General features: G+C 36.8%; 1 protein-coding gene across 4 annotated transcripts in view; it reads left to right on the top strand.

Moving 5' to 3' along the window:
* NETO2 (neuropilin and tolloid like 2) overlaps positions 1-21,858 on the top strand; it is a 70,840-nt gene that overhangs the window by 38,618 nt on the left and 10,364 nt on the right. For all 4 annotated transcript variants that reach the window (XR_001156322.2, XM_075995603.1, XM_012773849.2 and 1 more), the window contains 2 exons: positions 3,291-3,519; positions 21,330-21,443. Coding sequence is in view for 3 of the 4 variants with exons in the window: in XM_075995603.1 (XP_075851718.1) it covers positions 3,291-3,519; positions 21,330-21,443 (343 nt within the window). In the remaining variant the exon portion in view is untranslated. The remainder of the gene's footprint in view (positions 1-3,290; positions 3,520-21,329; positions 21,444-21,858) is intronic.

The following is a 21,858-nucleotide window of genomic DNA, read 5'->3' as shown; positions in this document are numbered from 1 at the left end:
TTAATAAGCAAGCTAAATCCAACAGGAGAATGGTTAGTGACTTATTTCTATAATTGGTACAAGGTTTTAAAATATGCAGAGCAGTACTATATATTTTTATAAATATGAAAATATTGAAATCTGCACTAAATTAAATAAACAGTATTTGTTAGATATCTTTACTCTTTATTGAAATATTCCATGAAAAGTTAATTTCATATTCACAAGTTTTTTAGGGGTATTATGTAGAATACTGATTATTAGAGAATCTGTGTTACCTTTTTGTTTTTTCTCTTATCAAGTTGTGGTTTGAAAGGATGTGTTACTTTTAATAAAAGTAAATTGACTTTTAGGCCAGGTGCAGTGGCTCACACCTGTAATCCTAGCACTCTGGGAGGCCGAGGCAAGCAGATTGTTTGAGCTCAGGAGTTTGAGACCAGCCTGAGCAAGAGCGAGACCCTGTCTCTACCAAAAATAGAAAAATTTAGCCAGGCATGGTGGCATGTGCCTATAGTCCCAGCTGCTCGGGAGGCTGAGACAGAAGGATCACTTGAGCCCAGAAGTTTCAAGTTGCTGTGAGCTAGGCTGATGCTGTGGTACTCTAGCCCGGGCAACAGAGTGAAACTCTGTCTCAAAATAAATAAATAAATAAATTGACTTTTAAAAAGTTATACACAGTTGACCTAAGAATTGGATCAAATTTTAAAATTTAAATGTTAAACTAAATGAATAAACAGATGGTTTTATTTAAGAAATTTCAGTTTAAAAATGTTAAAGTTCATCATAATCCTTGAATACTCAAAATGAGATAAACTAGTTAATGGATGATAGTCAAGAAAAATATCCACTTATAAATATGCAAAAGAAACACATTGGTGTTAAAGAATATACAAATAGTGTCTTGGTTCATTTTTAGCAGTGGCCTTTTCTGAGCATTTCATTTCTGTTGAGTTTTGAGGGGCTCCAGTAAATAGCATCCCTTTTCTTCGATGGAGTTCTGAACCAACTGAAAAATAAAAGCGTCATAATGTGGAGATTCAGAATTGCCCCTTTGTTACAGTAAAGGAAGGGATAGAAGAAACAGCTTAGTGAGACAGTCATATTAGTCTTGCTAACTCCCTGAATACCAATTCTACCTCCCATCTAAGTCTAGAGCAGAGCAAACTAATTTACCCAGGTCATTCACTGTTCCTACTCACTGGTCCAGGGAAAGATGGAAGAAAAAGAGACCAAACTCCCCACCATCCAGGTAAGTCACTCTGCATCCCTAGGCAGAATATAGGGGTAGAGTAAGAAGCCTCCTATTTAGTTAGTAAGAGATATCTTATCATGCAGTTTCGAATGAGAGAAAAGTAGTTTATGCCTTTCCCCTGACATTTCATTTTGTCAGATTCATATTTTGAGTATTTTCTGAAAATTAGTTGAACTAAACTATTAAACTTCAGTAGTTAGCTGTATTTACAGTAGGAAAGAGTGTCATAATCTTATATGATTTATCCTTAACTCTTGATTTTTTTTTTAAAATTATGTCTTTGAAGAGCATTTACTATATCCTTATTTAAAAGCATGTTTGTTTGGATTAAAAGAGCAGAGAGTAAATACTTTAGACATCTTGTGCTGATACTTAGTTTACCAATTTTTAGTTTTACAAACCTAGTCACTTACTTGTTACCTGCTATGAGCAAGAATTATACTGGGTAGGATTTAGCATATGATTGTCTCATGGGAGGCCCTCACGGTCTAATGGAGGAGTCAAGTAATTACAGTGTTGGTGATACTACCACAGACCATAAGCAGAGTGTTTTGGTTACATACATGATGGGAGATTAATGAGAACTGATGATACATCGAAGATGATTTGTTGCTTCTGTGTTAAAATACATGCATGAAGATTTGGTAGTTCTGAAATAAAAATCTTATTACTAATTTCACCATTCTCATGGAAGTGACAAACTCTTCATTTCAAATAAACTTAGTCACAATTTAACTCTTTGAGCTATATTTTTTAATTATTTCCTCGTAGTTTTATGACCTCAAAGTATTTTGGGGGGGAAATATGTGACATGACTTTTTTAGTTTTATTAAGCCCTTTACTAACTTAAAGGGTAGACGGCCGGGTACGGTGGCTCACTCCTGTAATCCCAGCACTTTGGGAGACTGAGTCAGGAGAATTGTTTGAGTTCAGGCGTTTGGGCTACAGTGAGCTATGCTGACTCCACAGCACTCTAGCCCTGGCAGCAGAGTGAGACCCTGCCTGAGAGGGGAAAAATTAGGATGGGTGGCATATTGTTACCTTGGAGGTTACAACTAGAAAGGAAATATTCATTAGATGTCTTCAGTGACAATCAAAGGAAATCATTATTTTTCACTCTCTAAAATTTTAATTGTAGAGTCACATGAGTAACTACAACCACAGAAGGTAGCTGGGGAGGGTGGCACCCCATGGAGTCGGAAGAATATATCCTTCAGAGCCAGACCAACCTGGTTCAACTCCTTGCCCTAAATAGCAAATTCCTGAATCTCTCTATTGATAAACAGTGATACCTGCTTCGTTAGGTTTATTTGGAGATTAATGCTTAAAGTTTTTCTGAGCCCACAGTGTAAAGGAAATCTTTCAAGAATGGGCCAAATGTATTTTAAGAAATAACTTAGTGCTGGTTAGGAGATTACCTATAAAATTTGAATAAGAATGATGCTAAAATGCTTCCTCTGATACTACAGTTCATATCTTCCTGTCTGAAAAATGTAGAAATCATTAAGGGATGAAATCTTATGTGTACAACAGTGGGACAGAGGGTAAATGAATGGTAGAACACATGGGAGTGAGTATGGTTATGAAGAGTATAGATAAGATAAAATATTTTTTATGTGTTATAGCAAAAGCAGGATATATGTATTTTACATTAAATCTTTATTTTTAAAATGTGCAGAAAAACTGAACTCACCAATTAATCACATTCATTGTTAGAATAACAGAATTGAATGATTGTTTTATTTTCCCTCCCTGTCAGTCCCATGAGTTTGTTTTATAATGAGAAAAATATGTTAGACAGTTATGCCTCCTAGAGCCAGAAGTTCCTTCTCTTTATAGGCAAAACATAAACTACGTTTCTTAATGCTTGGTTCCACTATTAAGACCACCAGAGAAACAGACCATTAGTCTTAGTTCATTTAACTCCTTAGACATCAGCCTCTTATCTGTTATATCTTTATGTCAGCTGTCATAATTTGGTGTATCATGTTGTATATGAATAGTAGAAAAATTCAAGTGTCTTTTTAAAGCAGTGTTTTTCTTTGTGTTCATGTTACAGATTTATTTGAGGTTCCTAGATTATCAAATGGAGCACTCAAATGAATGCAAGAGAAACTTCGTTGCAATCTATGATGGAAGCAGTTCTATTGAAAATCTGAAGGCCAAGTTTTGCAGCACTGTGGCCAATGATGTAATGCTTAAAACAGGAATTGGAGTGATACGAATGTGGGCAGATGAAGGTAGTCGGCTTAGCAGGTTTAGAATGCTCTTTACTTCCTTTGTGGAGCGTAAGTAAATAATTCCTATAGTATTGAGATCTTTTACATGATTTTCACTCATTTATAATACACTTATTGAGCATTTTTTAAAATTTATTTGCATTTTTTAAACTTTAAAAACATTTCTAAATTTTATTTATTTTTAGAGGCAGGGTTTTTCCATGTTGCCCAGCCTGGCCTTGAACTCCAGGGTTCAAGCAGTCCCCCACCACAGCATCCCAAGTAGCTAAGACTACAGGTGCATGGCACCACACTGGGCAGCTTTTGCTTTTGACAAAAACTGCAAGTCACAGAGGATGTAGAAACAACTAAATCTTGGTCCCTCTTCTAGAAGAATTGACTATCATGTGTTTTAAAAAAAAAATCTATGTTAATGGATAAATTAGATCACTGCCTCATTATAAAGATGTAAAGAAGTGATGGCGATTGTAGAAAGTGGAGACTGATATTTTCTCTCAAGATTTTCTAACCTATCAGTAGCATCCAGCTTGGTGAATAATTGTGATTCTACCAAAACATGCTCACTGAAGATTTAGATATGCTATTGATGTTTTCTTTTTTTAACTTTTTGTTTTTAAATAACTTTAAGCTTACAGAAAGTTATAACAATAGTAGAGTTCCCATATGCCCTTCACTCAGATTTTCCTAATGTTAACATCTTACAAAGCCATACTGAAAATTAGTACTGATGCAATATTATTAATTAAATCTATAACCCTTATTCAGATATCTCTAGTTTTGCTGTTTATGTCTTATCCAATTTCCCGCATTGCTTTTGTCAGTTGTCCTAAGTCTTCTCCATCTATGGCAATTAGTCTTTCTTCATCTTCCCTTGACACATTTTAAAGAATACTGGCCAATTTAGTAGATTGTCTATCAGTTTGAGTTTGCGCAAGGTTTTCTTAGGGATTCACTTGAGGCCATGTGTTTCGATGAATTCTGTGAAATCATGCTGTCCATTTCTCAGAACGTCCCATTAGTGAAGTGCGGGTACCTGATACCAGCTTGTCTTAATGCCAGTGATGTTAGCTTTGAGCACTTTGTTAAGGTGCTGCCTGCCAGTTTTCTCCACTGAAAAGTTAACTATTTTTTTCCTTTGAAATTAGTAAGTCTCTTTGAGACTAAACAAATATCCATTCACTCACTAATTTTAGCAACCATTGATAGTTTCTGTCTGTAACAGTTATTACCATGGTGTTTACCTAATGGTGATTTTCGGTTTCTATCATTCCTCCTACATATATTATTATAATTAGAATTCTGCTATAAGGAAAAACTATTCTTTTTTTCCTCACTTATGTATTCATTCCTTTGTTTATATCAGTATAGGCTCATGGATATTTTCGCCATTGGGAGCTCCTTCACATTGCCTCCTATATCCTTTTGATGTACCCAGTTATAATTTTTTTAATCACTTTCTTACTTTCTGGTACCACTCAGTGAACCAGGCTCAACTTGTATTTCCCCTGCTCTAGCTCTCAAACCAATCATATTTCAAAGGAGCCCTTTCTTTATCTTACAGTATGAAACCAGATTCCAGTTGTCCAAAATATATTTATTTGTTCAATCTTAATGTGCACAAAAAGTTTTGTAACTGTTAACTCATATCCCTCTGAGAAAATTCTTAACACAATACTTTATTTGTGTACAATTCTTTTTGTCTTTAGCTTTACTGTCAAAATACTGTTTTCCATTTAGGTTAGTTGTTTTCCTCTCACCTTTCTTTGTGGTTATGTTATTCATTTGTAATACACTTAGATTCTCTGTGATTGTTTATATTTCATTTTGTGTTCCCCCCCACGTCATGGTTTCTTTAAACTGTTTTTATCTTGGGGGTACTTGGAACATGACTGTTGTTCTCAGAGAGCTTTACAAAGAGATACATTGGAACATGTTGTCACCCTGCCCTCCCTACTCCCCAGTCCCCCTCCATTCTCTGCATTCCATTTCTACCTTCCACCCATTTCTCTTTGTGCAAATGAGCAAATACTTGTGTATTTTCTTATGTCCCTTTTTTCTTACATGAAGGGCAGCATTATAATCTTTTGCACTTTGCATTTTTTACTTAAAAGAATATCCAGGAGGCCAGGCACGGTGGCTCATACCTGTAATCCTAGCACTCTGGGAGGCCGAGCCAGAGGATTGCTTAAGGTCAGGAGTTCAAGACCAGCCTGAGCAAGAGTGAGACCACGTCTCTACTAAGAGTAGAAAGAAATTAGCTGGACAACTAAAAATATATAGAAAAACTTAGCAGAGCATGGTGGCACATGCCTGTAGTCCCAGCTACTGGGGAGGCTGACGCAAAAGGATTGCTTGAGTTTGAGGCTGCTGTAAGCTAGGCTGACGCCAGGGCACTCTAGCCCAGGCAACAGAGCAAGACTCCATCTCAAAACAAAAAATAAGAATATCCAGGAAATCATGCCATATCAGTTCATAGAGATTATCCTTATTTTTTTAATAGATGCATAGGAGAACATTGTATATACCAACTTTATTTGGTTTTCTATTTATGGGCATATGAATTATTCCCAATATTTGGCAATTAGAAACAGTGCTACAATGAATAATGTTGAGTGTATGTATTTTCATATTGTTGGAGGCATATCCTCAGAATAAATTCCTAGAAGTTGGATTGTTTGGTCAAAAGGTAAGTCATATGTAGTTTACTAGGTATTGTCAAATACCTTTCCAGGGGGGTATAGCTTTTTTAAGAACTGTGGTAAATATAGGTAACATAAAATTTACCTTCAGCTAATTTTAAGTATACAAATCAGTGGCATTAAGTACATTCACATTGTTGTACAACTATTACCACTATCCTTTTCCAAAGCATTTTTATCCCAAAGTGAAACTCTGAACCCAGTAAACAATAACTCCCAATTTCTCTCACCTCCCACTCCTGGTAACCTGTATTCTACTTGGCCTCTGGGAATTTCTTCATTCTAGGTAACTCATATGAAGTGGATTCACACAGTATTTGCCCTTCTGTGTCTGGCTTATTTCACTCAGCATAGTGTTTTCAGGCTTTGTCATGTTGTAGTATGTGTCAGAATTTCCTTTTTTAAGGCTGAATAGTATTCCATTGTGTGTATATGCCACATTTTGCTTATACATTCACGTGTTGATGGATACTTGGGTTGTTTCTACCTTTTGGCTGTTGTGAATAATGTTGCTGTGAACATTGGTGTACAAGTATCTGTTCAATTTCCTGCTTTCAATTATTTGGAGTATATACCTGGAAGTAGAATTTCTGGGTCATATGGCAAATTTGTTTAAATTTTTGTTTTACATTCCCACCAGCAATGCACAGAGGGCTCCAGTCTCTCCAGCTCCTTGCCAACACGTGTTATTTTTTGTTTTGTTTTGTTTTTTTATAGTAGCCATCCTAATGTGTATAAAGTGGTGTCTCATTGTGATTTTGATTGCCTGGTAATTAGCCCATCTTTTCATAGGCTTCTTGGCCATTAGTGTACATGCTTTGGAGAAATTTCTGTTCAAGTCCTTTGCCCATTTTTGAATTAGGGGTTTCTTTAAGTTGTAGAAGTTCTTTACATACTCTGAGTATTAATCCTTTATCAGATATATGATTAGCAGATATTTTTCTTATTCTGTATTGTCTTTTTGCACCCTTGATAGTGTTCTTTGAGGTATAAAAGTTTTTAATTGTTTTGAAGCCCAATCTATTTTTGCTTTTGTCACCTTTACTTTTTGTATGATATCTAAGAAATCATTGCCAAAGCCACTGTCATGAAGCTTTTCCCATGTGTTTTCTTCTAAGAGCTTTATAGTTTTAGCTTTCACTTACATTCACGCCTTTGATCCCTTTGGAGTTAATTGTGGTATGTGGTGTAAGGTAAGGGCTCAACTTCGGTCTTTTTCATGTGGATATTCAGTTTTCCCCAGGTCATTTGTTGAAAAACTGTCCTTTCCCCACTCAGTGGTCTTGGCATCCTTGTCAGAAATCAAATGGGCTGAATGTGGTTATGCAGCCAATAGTCCCAGCTACTTGGAGCACTTGAGCCCAGGAGTTCAAAACTGTAATGTGGGCCGGGCGCGGTGGCTCACGCCTGTAATCCTAGCTCTCTGGGAGGCCCAGACGGGCGGATCGTTTATGTTCAGGAATTCGAAACCAACCTGAGCAAGAGCGAGACCCCGTCTCTACTATAAATAGAAAGAAATTAATTGGCCAACTAATATATATGGAAAACATTAGCCGGGCATGGTGGCACATGTCTGTAGTCCCAGCTACTCAGGAGGCTGAGGCAGGAGGATTGCTTGAGCCCAGAAGTTTGAGGTTGCTGTGAGCTAGGGTGACGCCAGGGCACTCACTCTAGCCTGGGCAACAAAGTAAGACTCTGTCTCAAAAAAAAAAAAAAAAAAAGACTGTAATGTGCTACGATGTCCCCTGTTAATAGCCAATCTACTTCTACCTGGACAGCATAGAGAAACCCCATCTCTAACACAAACAAACAAACAAACAAAATCAGTTGGCCATTTAAATGAAGGTTTATTTCTGAGCTCTCTATTCCATTGTTCAATACATCTGTCCTTATGCCAATACCAATGGTTTTGATTAATGTAGATTTGTAGTAAATTTTGAAATCAAAAATGAGTCCTCTCTATTCTTCTTTTTCAAGATTAGTTTGGCTATTCAGTATCCCTTGAGAGTCCATGCATTTTAGGATGGGCTTTTCTGTTTCTACAAAGTAACACTGTTGAGATTTTGATAGGGATCACTTTAAATCTGTGGTTCACTGTGAGTAATATTGTCTTCTTAACTATATTAAAGCCTTTCAATCCATGAACACAGAATGTATTCCTATTTAACACAGAATGTATTCCTAATTATTTGTCATCTTTAATCTTATTCAGCAATATTTTATAGTTTTCAATGTACATGTCTTTTGTCTCCATGGTTAAAGTTATTCCTAAGTATTTTATACTTTTTGATACTATTATAAATGGAATTATTTTTTTGATTTCATTTTCTGATTGTTAATCGTTTGTATATAGAAATGCAACTGATTTTTGTGGGTTGGTTTTGCATCCTGCAACTCTGCTGAATTAGTTTATTTATTTTATTTATTTATTTATTTTTGATCGCCTGGGTAGAGTGCAGTGGCATCATCATAGCTCACTGCAACCTCAAACTCCTGGGCTCAAGGAATCCTCTTGCCTCAGCCTCCCAAGAAGCTGAGACTACAGGTAGCACCACAACACCTGGCTAATTTTTCTATTTTTAGTAGAGACGGGGTCTTGCTCTTGCTCAGGCTAGTCTTGAATTCCTGAGCTCAAGCAGTCCTCCCGCCTCAGCTTCCCAGAGTGCTAGGATTACAGGTGTGAGCCACCATGCCCAGCCTGAATTAATTAACTCTAACAGGTATGTGTATGTAGTCTTTAGGGTTTACTACATATAAGATTATGTCATCTATATACAGAGAAAATTTTATATTTTCCTTTCCAATTTGGATACCTCTTATTTCCTTAACTTTCCTAATTGCTCTAGCTAGGTCTTCCAGTATTATGTTGAATAGAGTGAAACTGGGCATCCTTGTCTTGATCTTGATCTTGATCTTAGTGGAAAAGCTGTCGGTCCATTACCATTGAGTTTACTATTAATAGCTGAGGGTTTTTCATAAATGGCCTTTATCACATTAAGGAAGTTTTCATCTATTCCTAGTTTATTGAGTGTTTTTGTCAAGAAAAGGTGTTCAGTTTTGTCAAATGCTTTTCCTTTTCAGTTGACACGATCATATTTTCTTTCCCTTCATTCTGTTAATGTGGGATATATTAAATTGATTATCATATGTTGAACCATTGTCGCATTCTGGGAATAAATCCCACTTGGTCATGGTGTATAATCCTTTATATTTTTCTTAATTCTGTAGTAGCATATTGTTGAGGATTTTTATGTCAACATTCGTAATGGATTTTGGTTTGTAGTTAGTTTTCCTTTCTTACATCTTTTTTTAGCTTTGGTATCAGGGTAATGCTGGCCTCATAGAATGAACATGAAGTGTTTGTTCTTCAACTTTTTGGAAGAGTTTGAGGATTGGTATTAATACTTCTTTAAATGTTTATTTGAATTTACCAGTAAAGCTGTTCTTTGTGGAGAAGTTTTGGATGACTACTTTAATTTCCTTGCTAGTTACAGATCTATTCCGATTTTCTGTTTCTTCCTGATACAGTTTTGGTAGATTGTGTGTTTCCAAGAATTTGGCCATACTACATTATCAGTTTGTTGGCATTCACCTGTTCTTAGTATTCTCTTATGATCCTTTAGTACTGTCTCCATTTGCATTTCTGATTTTAGAATAATTTGAGTTTTTCTTTTTTTCTTAGTCTTTCTCATTCTAATTAAAAGTTCATCAATTTCGTTGTCATTTTCAAAGAACCAACATTTGGGTATTTCATTTTCTTTATTTTTGTATTCTCTATTCTATCTATCTTTACTCTGGTCTTTATTATTTAGTTACTTCTGTTAGCTTCGGGTTTAGTTTGCTCTTCTTTTTTCTAGTTCCTTAAGGTATAAAGTTAAGTTACTGACCTGAGTTCATTCTTCTTTTTTAATGTAGGCATTTACAGCTGTAAATTTCTCTTTCAGCTCTGCTTTTGCTTCTCCCCATAAGTTTCGGCATGTTGTGTTTTTCATTTCATTTGTCTGAGGTATTTTCTAATTTCCATTGTGATTTCTTCTTTGAAATCTTGACTTTGAAAATTGCATAAGATTGTGTAATCTAATTTCCACAAATTTGTGAATATTTTTGTTTTCCTGCGATTATATTAATTTCCAGTCTCATTTCAGTGTGATTAGAAAAGAAATTTTATATGATTTCATTCTTATAAAATGTATTAACACTGGTTTTTTGGCTCAACATATATGATCTATCCTAGAGACTGTTCAGTGTACATAAATAAGGAAAATGCATATTCTGTTGTTGGGTAGAGTTTTCTCTAACATGTCTAACATGTTAGGTCCAGTTGGTTTATGGTATTATTCAGGTCCTTTGTTTCCTACTGATCTTCTATCTAGTTGTTCTATCACTTTTGAAAGTGGTGTGTTAAAGTCTCTGTTATTGTAGAACTGCCTCTTTCTGCCTTCAATTCTGTCAGTGTTTGCTCTATATTATATATTTTGGAGCTCTGATTCAGTCTGTATATTTATAATTGTTTTATCTTTTTGGTGAATTGATCCTTTACTAATATATCATGTCCGTTTTTGTCTGAGATTAGTATCACCACCCCAGCTCTCTTTTAGTAACTATTTGTGTGGAATATTTTTTCCCATCCTTTTACTTTCAACCTTTTTTATCTTCATTTTTTTTTGTTTTCTTTTTTCTTTTTTTCCAAGGGTTCCATCATATTTTTGTATCTTTAGATCTAAAGTGAGTGTCTTACAGACAACATATAGTTAGTTGGATCTTTTTTAAAAATTTTTTTTGAGACAGAATCTAGCCCTATAGTGTCAGCCTAGCTCACAGCAGCCTCAAACTCAAACTCCTGGGCTCAAGCAATCCTCCTGCCTCAGCCTCCTGAGTAGCTGGGGCCACAGGCATGTGCCACCATGCCCAGCTAATTTTTTCTATATATATTTTTAGTTGGCTAATTAATTTCTTTCTATTTTTAGTAGAGACGGGGTCTTGCTCTTGCTCAGGCTGGTCTCAAACTCCTGACCTTGAGTGATCCTCCCGCCTAGGCCTCCCAGAGTGCTAGGATTACAGGCGTGAGCCACATTGGATCTTTTTTAAATCAGTTCTGCCAATCTCTGTCTTTTGATTGGAGAATTTGTTTACATTTAAGGTAACTACCCATAAGGAAGGACCTCTGTTATTTTGGATTTGTTTTCTGTCTGTCTTTTAGCTTTGCAGTCCCTCATTTCCTCCATTACTGCCTTCTTTTCTGTTTAATTGATTTTTTTATAGTGACAAGTTTTGATTCCCTTCTCATTTCCTTTTGTATATATTTTGTGAATATGTTCTTTGTATTTACCATGGAAATTGTGTCTTTTTGTGAATTCTTTAAGTCTTTAGAAGTTAAGTCTTCGGCCGAGTATGGTGGCTCACGCCTGTAATCCTAGCACTCTGGGAGGCCAAGGCGGGTGGATCGCTCAAGGTCAGGAGTTTGAGACCAGTCTGAGCAAGAGCAAGACCCTGTCTCTACTAAAAAGAGAAATAAATTAATTGGCCAACTAAAATATATAGAAAAAATTAACTGGGCATGGTGGCGCATGCCTGTAGTCCCAGCTACTCGGGAGGCTGAGGCAGAAGGATCACTTGAGCCCAGGAGTTTGAGGTTGCTGTGAGCTAGGCTGACACCACGGCACTCTAGCCCAGGCAACAGAGTAAGACTCTGTCTCAAAAAAAAAAAAAAAAAGAAAAAGCAGTTAAGTCTTTACTATTTAGTGAGCATGTAGGAATTTTTCATATTAAGGATGGTATAGCCCATATACAGACAACTGACCCAGCTTAAAAGTTGAGAAACTTCGCCACGCCTGGTGGCTCACGCCTATAATCCTAGCACTTCAGGAAGCCAAGGTGCAAGGATCGCTTGAGGCCAGGAGTTCGAGACCAGCCTGAGCAAGAACGAGACCCCATCTCTACAAAAATACAAAAACTGGCCAGGCGTGGTGGTGTGTACTTGTAGTCCCAGCTACTCAGAAGAGGCAGGAGGATCACTTGAGCCCAGGAGTTTGGGGTTGCAGTGAGCTATGATGACGCCACTTCATTCTAGCCTGGGCAACAGAGCAAGACTCTGTCTCAGAAAAATAAAAATAAAAGGAGAAACTTTAAGGGTAGATTCTAGGATTCTTCCCTTAGATTCCTGAAAATTCAAATAAATAAATCCCCACCGGGAAAAATTGACTCTCCTGTATTTTTTTACCTTTCTATCTCCTAAAAATCCAAGGGATATGTCAGTACTTACTTCCAATATTTACTTGTTTATTTTGTTTATCATAACTGTAGATCATATTACATTACCTTTGGCAAAATCTGCTTTCAAAAATATCGTCATTTTTTTACTTGATTTTGAATGGCCCTTTAATCTACATTTGGGCAGGGATGATTAGCCTCTCCAACTGGTCCCTTTCCTCAGATTCATCTCATACATGAAGAGAATTACCATTTTAAGACACATCTAAACTTCCCAGATATAGTCAACTATATGTTCACCTCACATATATTCTCAAAATAAATGGTATATCTTATCTCATGTCCTAATGAGGAGAACAAATATTTTAGCTTTTATATGACTAATGAATATGTTAAAATGTTAAGTTATATGATTTGTGCAAATCCAAAGTTTATAAATGCACATGTATAACAGTAAAATATTTCAGATATTTTTCTTGACAAATTTGAAAATTAATAGTTTTTCTCTTTATATTTTATTATATTGTTATTCCATGCATTCTATATTGAAATCATGACTGTAACCACATACAGGCTTTATTATAGCTAAATTCTTCTATCTATAATTTCAAAGGACTTTAAGAGTTGCCAGATGGTCAGTGAGTTATGAAGCCAGTTTGGCCAACCAGCCCTCCTACCTGCTTTCCATTCATTTATTTAACATTTATTCTGTGAGGTACTGTGTTTGATGCTGTGAAGACACAAAAATGAATGAAACAGTCCCTGCCCTAAAGGGTTTTACAGTCAATTAGGTAAGGTGACATATATGCAAATAATGACCGTACAGAATTAACTGTGACAAAGACCATTTGAGAAATAAAGTGCTTTCCTGTTAAATATCCCAATTACTTCAAGCAGGCAGTGTCAGTCATGGAGCCTTTGAGTCTTTAAGTGTAGGTCTTTTGAGTTTATCCCTGACGGTAGGTATATTTTAGAAGGTAGAAATGTTCATAGAAGTTGTTATTCCAAACAGAAGCAATAGAATGAACAAAGGCATTAAACCAGAGCTAATTTGGGCCACAAGAAGTAGTGATTATAAGGGAGTTCTACAGGGAGTAGTAGAGAAATGAGTCGGGAAAGGTAGATTAAAGCTGGAATAAAAAGGCCTTTAAATTAAAGGCTAGATTTATTTAGACTATCTTATAGGCATCAGGGAGTTTTGCACTACAAAGTGACATCATCAGAGCTGTGCTTTACATGGGGCATGGAAGCTAGTTAAAAGGTTACTTCATAGTCACAGTGGGAAAACATGAAGATCTGAATGAAAACAGTGGCAGTGAGAATAGAAAAGAATTGTGGAGATATAATCAACAAGATTTGGTGGCTAATGAAAAATGAAAGGTAAGAGAGAATGAGCCAAAATGTACCTGCAACTTTGAGTCTGACTGACTTGGAACATGAAAATTGAACAGATAAGACAGAAAGTGTTTTATTGTTTTGGACATAGTGAGCTTCTCGGGCATTTGGAAATGTCACTGCTCAGCAGTGGTGTTTGCCGTGTAAACTGCCGCTGCTGCTTGTTTGCAATGCATGTGACCTGAGCTTGTTCCTGAAGCTTTTTTTTTTAATTTGAGGACTTTTCAAACTTAAAAGGTAAACTGTGCAAAGACTGTTTCACTGTTTTAAATAACTACAAATCAGTGCTTCATACAAGGACATAATGAACAAGAAAACCTTTTAGCTTTTCCCCAGTTTTACTCCCAACCTTTGTACCCGCACCGCTCAGTACACTGCCCACCAGCCCCCTGGACTGTTCGCCTGCGACCTGGCCTGTCTGAATTGATATGTGCTGTAATTATAAAAACACATCCCAGATTTCAGAGGCTTGGTATGAATAAAGAATGTCAAATACTTCATTAATTGTATTTTATATTAATCGTATGTTTAAATGAGAATATTTTGGATATTGTTTCACAGCCTTCCTAGTGCCACCCACATGTTAGGTGATTTGCCAGAGGGACTCACAGGACCCAGCACTTATTTGTACTGTGCTCACGGCTTGGACTAATTACCGTGAAAGGGCGCTCGATGGCTTGGGCAAGGGAGAAAGATCGAAGGGCCTGGAGAGAGCTCGCGCAGTCAGCCGCACGCCCTCTCCCTGCCTCGGAGCACCCTGAGAGTGGTCTGTTTCGTCAACAAGAGACGCTGTCATTTGTGTGTTTACAGACTTGGTACCCAAAGTTTGGACTGGGGTCTGGTCACATAGGCAGGAAAATAAATGTTTGGTAGAATAGCATTTTTACACAAACTCTGGGCACAACGAAATCCCCTTATCTGTTAGGGAATGGGGGAATGCTGAGTTCACAGACGCCAGCCGAGGGCAGCCTGGCAAGCAGAACCCTCTCAAGGAACAGCCTCAGGGCTGCTATAACGTTAACTCTCTGCACAGATATGTTAGGTTGAATAAACTGTATAAATAAAATTAATTCCACCTGATTCCTTTTACTTTTTAATGTGGCTATTGCTCACATTTTTGACTCATTCAGGCAGCACTGGTCTAAATCTGAGATAAATTCTTCTCTAATGTGTTGTAGTTAAAGAATTTTCTGTATATACACTAGTGGTTTTTTTATAATATAAATCTGAGAATTAAACAGGTGAAAAATCTCCCTCAAATGATCTCTTTATATTAACTAATCACTAAGTGTAAGACTAAGTTGTAAGGCTGCAATAGACTTAACTCCATAGCCCAAATTTAGCTTTATTATCCAAGAACAAGAAAAAACTGCCCCTCCAAAATAATGCATGTCATCAAAATAAGAGACAGAATTTTTTAAAAATAAAAGTCCCAGTTTGAAAATCTACATTTGCTAAGCCCATTTCAGAGCTTAAAACAGTAAATTTTTACATGCCTATCATTAATTCAAATTATTGAACTATTTCTTTTGTTCTCTAAGCTGTTAATGATTTATAATTGTTAGGATTCCACCCATGAAAACAATTACTATTTCAGAACAATTTATATAAATGTGCTAGTTATGCACCAGAGACTCATTTCATGCTAACCCATTGTAGATTGCAGATGTAACTAAAATAGTATAACTTTGCTAAAATGGATGATATAGAATAGCAATCAGGCCATGTTTGACTTCTTCCCAGGCACTGAATACTAATATATAGCTCTCTCTTTAAGAAAGGGTATGGTTTTAGGAAAATAATTTCTAGGACTAGAACTGTGAAAGGAGAAGATATTTTTGGTAGGATAAATCCATAATGTGATTTTTGGTGGCATGTTGCCTATGGGCCCTGCAGGCTTATTTGAAGGACAGAACCATTTTTCAGCATCATTGCCACTTCTCATCAAAAGTGGAGGAAGCTGAAATCCTAACCCTCCTCTTTCCCACACTGTGACCCAGTAGCGAGGAAGATGGAAAGTAGTGAGTCCTCAGGCTGAAAGTAGAGAGCAGTTCATAATTGGCACGATTTTTGCTATTTGTCCATTATTTATAAAGACTTGTATTTCAGCCATCTTATTATAGTTTTATTGAAGCATGCAATTAACATTCATATCAATAACTGATTCCTTGAGTCTCATTTTAAACAGCCATGCTTATCCAATGAAAAGCCATAAAGTTTAATATAGTTGTAATTATAAGTATGTCTCACATTTCTGTGAAACAAAATCTGACAGTATCAATGTTGTTTTCTAATTGCTTTAAATAATATGGAGAATAGTTATAAAGAATCTGTAATAAAAATGAGGGTGTTTTCCTCTCACTGTTCAGTCAGTGACACAAAGCAGAAAACCTGTTTTTAGGTCACTTTTGAAGTTATAAAGCTATCAGAGTGTGGTCACATAATGATCTGTGAATAAACTTTAAAAACTAGGCCAGGTGCAGTGGCTCATGCCTGTAATTTGGGAGGCTGAGGCAGAAGGAGCACTTGAACTCAGGAGTTCGAGACCAGCCTGAGAAAGACCAAGACCCCATTTCTACTAAAAATAGAAAGAAAAAAAAAAATTAGCCAGGGTAGCAAGCGCCTCTAGTCCCAGCTATTAGGGAGGCTGAGGCAGGAGGATCGCTTGAGCCCAGGAGTTTGAGGTGCAGTTGAGCTATGGTGCTACCACTGCACTCTAGCCCGGGCAACAGAGCCCTGTCTCTGTGGACGGCCCTTTAGCCCTGTCTCAAAAAAAAAAAAAAAAAAAAAAAAAAAAACTAATGATAGTTTTATTTAGAAAATGAGAATGCCAAGGAGCCAGAGTGCTAATTATAGCCTTATTCTACTTAAAAATCGCTTATTCCCTGCATCCTCATTTGTGAGCTAGATAAAATAGGTAGTAGAATTAGAATACAGTATGTAATGTGATATTTTATGTGATGAAATTATGGTGTGCTATACAAATAAAAACAGAAAACTCCAGTTCGTAGAAATGAGGAACTCAAAAAATGCTATGTGTTTCTCTAGGCCATTTTTTATATTTTAAAGTACCTCCATTTGTATAATATCATTTATGATATCCAAGACACTAATGAAGTAGTAGGTTCACTAATTTTGTAAAGTAAATGAAACCACCATACATCTTCATTCCCTGCCCTCAGTCTGATGGCTTGTTTATGTAACTAATACATACTTTCCTTATGAGGAGCTTTGAAACCATCATTGTTTTCTAAGAATAATGAAGTAATTATTTGAATAGCTTAACTGTCATTGAGTAAATTATTAGGGCCGGGCGTGGTGGCTCACACCTATAACCCTAGCACTTTGGGAAGCAGGTGAATCACTTCAGGCCAGGAATTTAAGGCCAGCCTAGGCAACAATGAGACCTCGTCTCTACAAAAAATTAAAATAAAAAAATTAGCTGGGCATTATGGTATATGCCTGTAGTCCCAGCTTATTGGGAGACTGAGGCAGGATCACCTGAGCCAGGAGTTGGGGGTTGCTGTGAGGTTGCAGTGAGCTATGATGACACCACTGCACTCTACCCAGACAACAGAGTGAGACTCTGTCTCAATTTTTTAAAAAAATTACAATAAAAAATAAATTACTTATTAATTATGTACATCTTTTTGCACTTAGATTAAGAACAAAAATATGATTGAGAGTGCTAATTTCAAAGTCTCATCAAATTATAGAACCTGAGATACACTGTGCTCCATCCCATTCATTTCAAATGATGAAGGTGAGGCCCCTGTTAAATGCCTTCACGTATACAGATGAGCCGATAACAGAAACAATTTATATTGATTACTAGGCCCTTGTTTTTTCTATTTTCTGCTGTACAGCACTGTTGCCTGCATTACTCACTCAACTATTTTAGACTCTTCAGTCTTGAAAGCCACCTGGGAGTTATCTTTGAACTGTGGTAGCCAAGTACTCAGCAAACAAACCAGCTTAAAAGTTTAGTGCAAAGACTCTTTAATTGTATATAGATAAACAAATCATGCCTAAATTCACCTGTAAGTTGGTTTACGGTGGGGAGGGCGAAGCGATAAACAAACCCTAGTTCATAATGACTGTAGATTATCAACCTGTTAGACTGGAACTTGGGCAAATAATAACCTCATAGGATATTAAAGAAAAATTATTTTTGTATTCTAATAGAAAGCAGTTTTGGATACTCTGTGTTGACCTACATTTATCAGATTATGTTTAGGGATTTTCTGGGGACCTGTTTTTCCATGTTCAGAGCCAATTGGAAAATACCCAAAGTGGGTAAGGCAGGGGGTAGAAAAATGCCAGCTTTAGTACTATTATAATAATATAGCACTGTTTTCCCTTCCTGGCTGAGTCATCAAACCAGTCCGAAGAGGAGGGTGAAAAGTGGGGATAAGTAGACTGAAACAGGATGCGCACTGTTCACCCATCTTGCGCATGCGCACTTCTCATCTCTGAGGATAACCAGCTAGAGGGAAGGGGGGACACGGGACTCGCACTTTCCACCTCTCACAAAGGCCAGCTCCAAAATATTATTCCTGAAAGGATGGTGAAAGGGGCCACCATTCTTGAAGTAATGGTGATCAATGGGGAGATAATTCTTTAAAGAATGGTTATTTTAAAGGCTCTAGGACCTACTTCGAAACATCTCCTTAGCTAGGCCGGGCGCGGTGGCTCACGCCTGTAATCCCAGCACTCTGGGAGGCTGAGGCGAGAGGATCGCTCAAGGTCAGGAGTTTGAAAGCAGCCTGAGCAAGAGCGAGACCCCGTCTGAACCAAAAAATAGAAAAACTTAGCTGGGCATGGTGGCACGTGCCTGTAGTCCCAGCAACTCAGGAGGCTGAGTGAGGCAGGAGGATTGCTTAAGCCTTGGAGTCTGAGGTTACTGTGACCAGGCCGATGCCACGGCACTCTAGCCCAGGCAGCAGAGTGAGACTCTGTCTCAGAAGATAATAATAACAATAATAATAATCTACTGCAGTTGGAAAATGCGGTCATGTATTTCAAAACTTCTTATGACTGTACCCTAAAGAGAGAATCTTATCTTTGAAGGGAAAAAAATATGAAACTCATATTTTTGAGTTTGAATATGAAACTCATGGCTGTTTTCTTAATGAGGTTCATTGTATATTAAGTGAAAAATATTATAATACTTAGGGGGAAAATCCTACTTGTTCAGTAAACTTTTATTTTTTTTATTTTATTTTTGCTTACCTACCACAGCAGTATTTCCCAGTTTTTAAAAAAAATTTTGTTGTTGTTGCTTTGTTGTTGTTGTTGTTGTTGTTGTTGTTTTCTTTGGAGACAGAGTTTTACTCTGTTGCCTGGGCTAGAGTGCCATGGCATCAGGCTAGCTCACAGCAACCTCAAACTCCTGGCTTCAAGTGATCCTCCTGCCTCAGCCTCTGGAGTAGCTGGGACTACAGGCATGCGCCACCATGGCCGGCTAATTTTTTATTTATATTTTTAGTTGGCCAATTAATTTCTTTGTATTGTTAGTAGAGACAGAGTCTTGCTCTTGCTCTGGCTGGTCTCGGACTCCTGAGCTAAAAAAATGTTAAGAGGCGGGATCTCGCTCTTTCACCCAGGCTGAAGTGCAGTGGCATGATGACAGCTCACTGCATCTTTGAACTCCTGGGCTCAAGGGATCCTCCTGCCTCAGCCTCCTGAATAGCTGGGACTATACATGCCTGGCTCTGTCCATTAAAATTTTAGATACTAATTGTAACTTGAAAAGAAATTTTTAAAAGAAAATATAAAAAATATTTGAGATATGTCAATATAATATAGAGCAAAACTCAATTCTCCTTCATTGATGAAGCACATATTTTCTGTAAATCAAAACTATAGTGTCTTTTAGGCAGGAAATATATTTTATCCAAGTATAATCTTAGAAGTCAGAATTGTTAGGTGGGTTTTTGAGCTTCTGTTACATCTCTATAATCTTGTTTAATGGGAGGAAATATTAAGCTGCCTTACTTCTGGACCTTCAGATTTTTGTTTGTTTGTTTCTTTACGCTGATATATCTGAGGTGCATAGGAGCCACCATGAAAGGAAAGAAGGAGACATTCCAGGCTAAAAGAACAATTTATATAAAATATGAAATTACATGGTATATACTCCATATAACTTTATTATCTTTTAAAATTATTTTTTAGGGCCGGCCGTTGGTGGCTCACGTTTGTAATCCTAGCACCCTGGGAGGCTAAGATGGGAGGATCACTCGAGATCATGAGTTTGAAACCAGCCTGAGCAAGAGTGAGACCCTGTCTTTACTAAATATAGAAAGAAATTAATTGGCCAACTTAAAATATATAGAAAAAGTTAGCCAGGCATGGTAGCACATGCCTGTAGTCCCAGCTACTCGGGAGGCTGAGGCAGGAGGATTGCTTGAGCCCAGGAGTTTGAGGTTGCTGTGAGCTAGGCTGATGCCATGGCACTCTACCCTAGGCAACAGAGTGAGACTCTGTCTCAAAAATAAATTTATTTATTTATTTATTTTAATTCAGAAGAGTGGGTTTTTTCCCTGTTTTTAATCATGGTAAAATAAATGGTTAACATTTAAACCATTTTAATTGCACAGTTCAGTAGCACTAATACATTCACACTTTTGTGCAACCATCACCACCATCCATCTCTAGAATGTTTTTATCATCCCAAACTTACTCCAAGTACCCATTAAATACTAACTTCCCTTTTCTCCCTCTTTCCAGACCCTGGTAACCTCTATTCCACTTTCTGTCTCAATGAATTTGCCTCATATAAGTGGAATCATGATATTTCTCAGACAGTACTTAATCCATAATGATACAATAATTATGCTAAGTGAAATATTTGGCTTATTTCACTTAGTATAATGTTTTCAGGCTTCATACATGTTGTATTATGTATGAGAATATCATTTCTTCTTATGACTGAATAATATTCCATTGTCTTATAGATACCACATTTTGTTTATCCATTCATTCATTATTGATGGGCGTTTTGGTTGTTTCAACCTTTTGGCTATTGTGAATGATGCTGCCGTAAACATTAGTATGCAAGTTATCTGTTTGATTTCCTGCTTTCCTGCTTTGGGGCATATATCTAAAAGTAAAATTGTTGGATCTATGCAACAACAATCTGTTTAACTTTTTGAGGAGCTCCCAATTTCCCACAATTCCTACACCATTTTACATTCCCAGTACCAGTACACAAGGGTTTCAGTGTCTTTACATTCTTGCCAACACTGTCTTTTAAAGTCTTGAAAACATTTACCAGATTATATACCAGTTCCATAAGAACCATGAGAAACACATTCATATTGTCAGCACATGAAAAATGACCTTTAGGTGACTAGCATAAGAAAAATTTTGTATGAGCCAGCATCAGAGAACACTGATGTTTTTCTTATTGTTTGTGTAGTACAGAGTATATTCATGGAAAGGCCTTTGAGTTAAGAAATTGTTCATAAAGTCACATTCTTAAGTGTAAAATAAATAAGTCTATAATCTGTATGTCTATTGTGAGCAACACAGTTTTCTCTTTTCCTTCAGCTCCCTGCACAGGCAGCACTTTCTTCTGCCATAGCAACATGTGCATCAATAATTCTTTAGTCTGTAATGGAGTTCAGAACTGTGCCTACCCTTGGGATGAAAACCATTGTAAAGGTGAGTCCAGTGTAAAGGCAAGCCTTTTTGAAAAAAAAAATGGCTGTTGCCTTTCACCGAGAAAGACTTAAAATGCTCTTTTCTGTAACTGCTTAGCATAACTGCTTTGGCAGAAATGAAAGCATATATGTGCTCTTTTAAATGGATCGTGAACCTCTAGGATGTGGTAAAAGCAAAGAAAAATACTTATTCTCAATGAAACCAATTTTTGTTTACAAACTGTTTTTTACCTTAAGTTGTTCAGAAATGTATCATATTTCCTGCCCTTATTTTCTTACTTTTACTGAAGTTTGTCATTTGTATTATAAAGATATCTTATTTAGTTATCAAAATAATTTAGATGTTAGCCTGGAGTATTGTTCTTTTTTAAATTATTAATATCTGGAAACTTTAATCAAAATCAACTGACAGATTC

The sequence above is a fragment of the Microcebus murinus genome, chromosome 20, assembly GCF_040939455.1.
Source record: "Microcebus murinus isolate Inina chromosome 20, M.murinus_Inina_mat1.0, whole genome shotgun sequence".
Lineage (NCBI taxonomy): Eukaryota > Metazoa > Chordata > Mammalia > Primates > Cheirogaleidae > Microcebus > Microcebus murinus.
The sequence above is the reverse complement of the archived record's forward strand: the minus strand, read 5'-3'. Positions and strand labels throughout refer to the sequence as shown.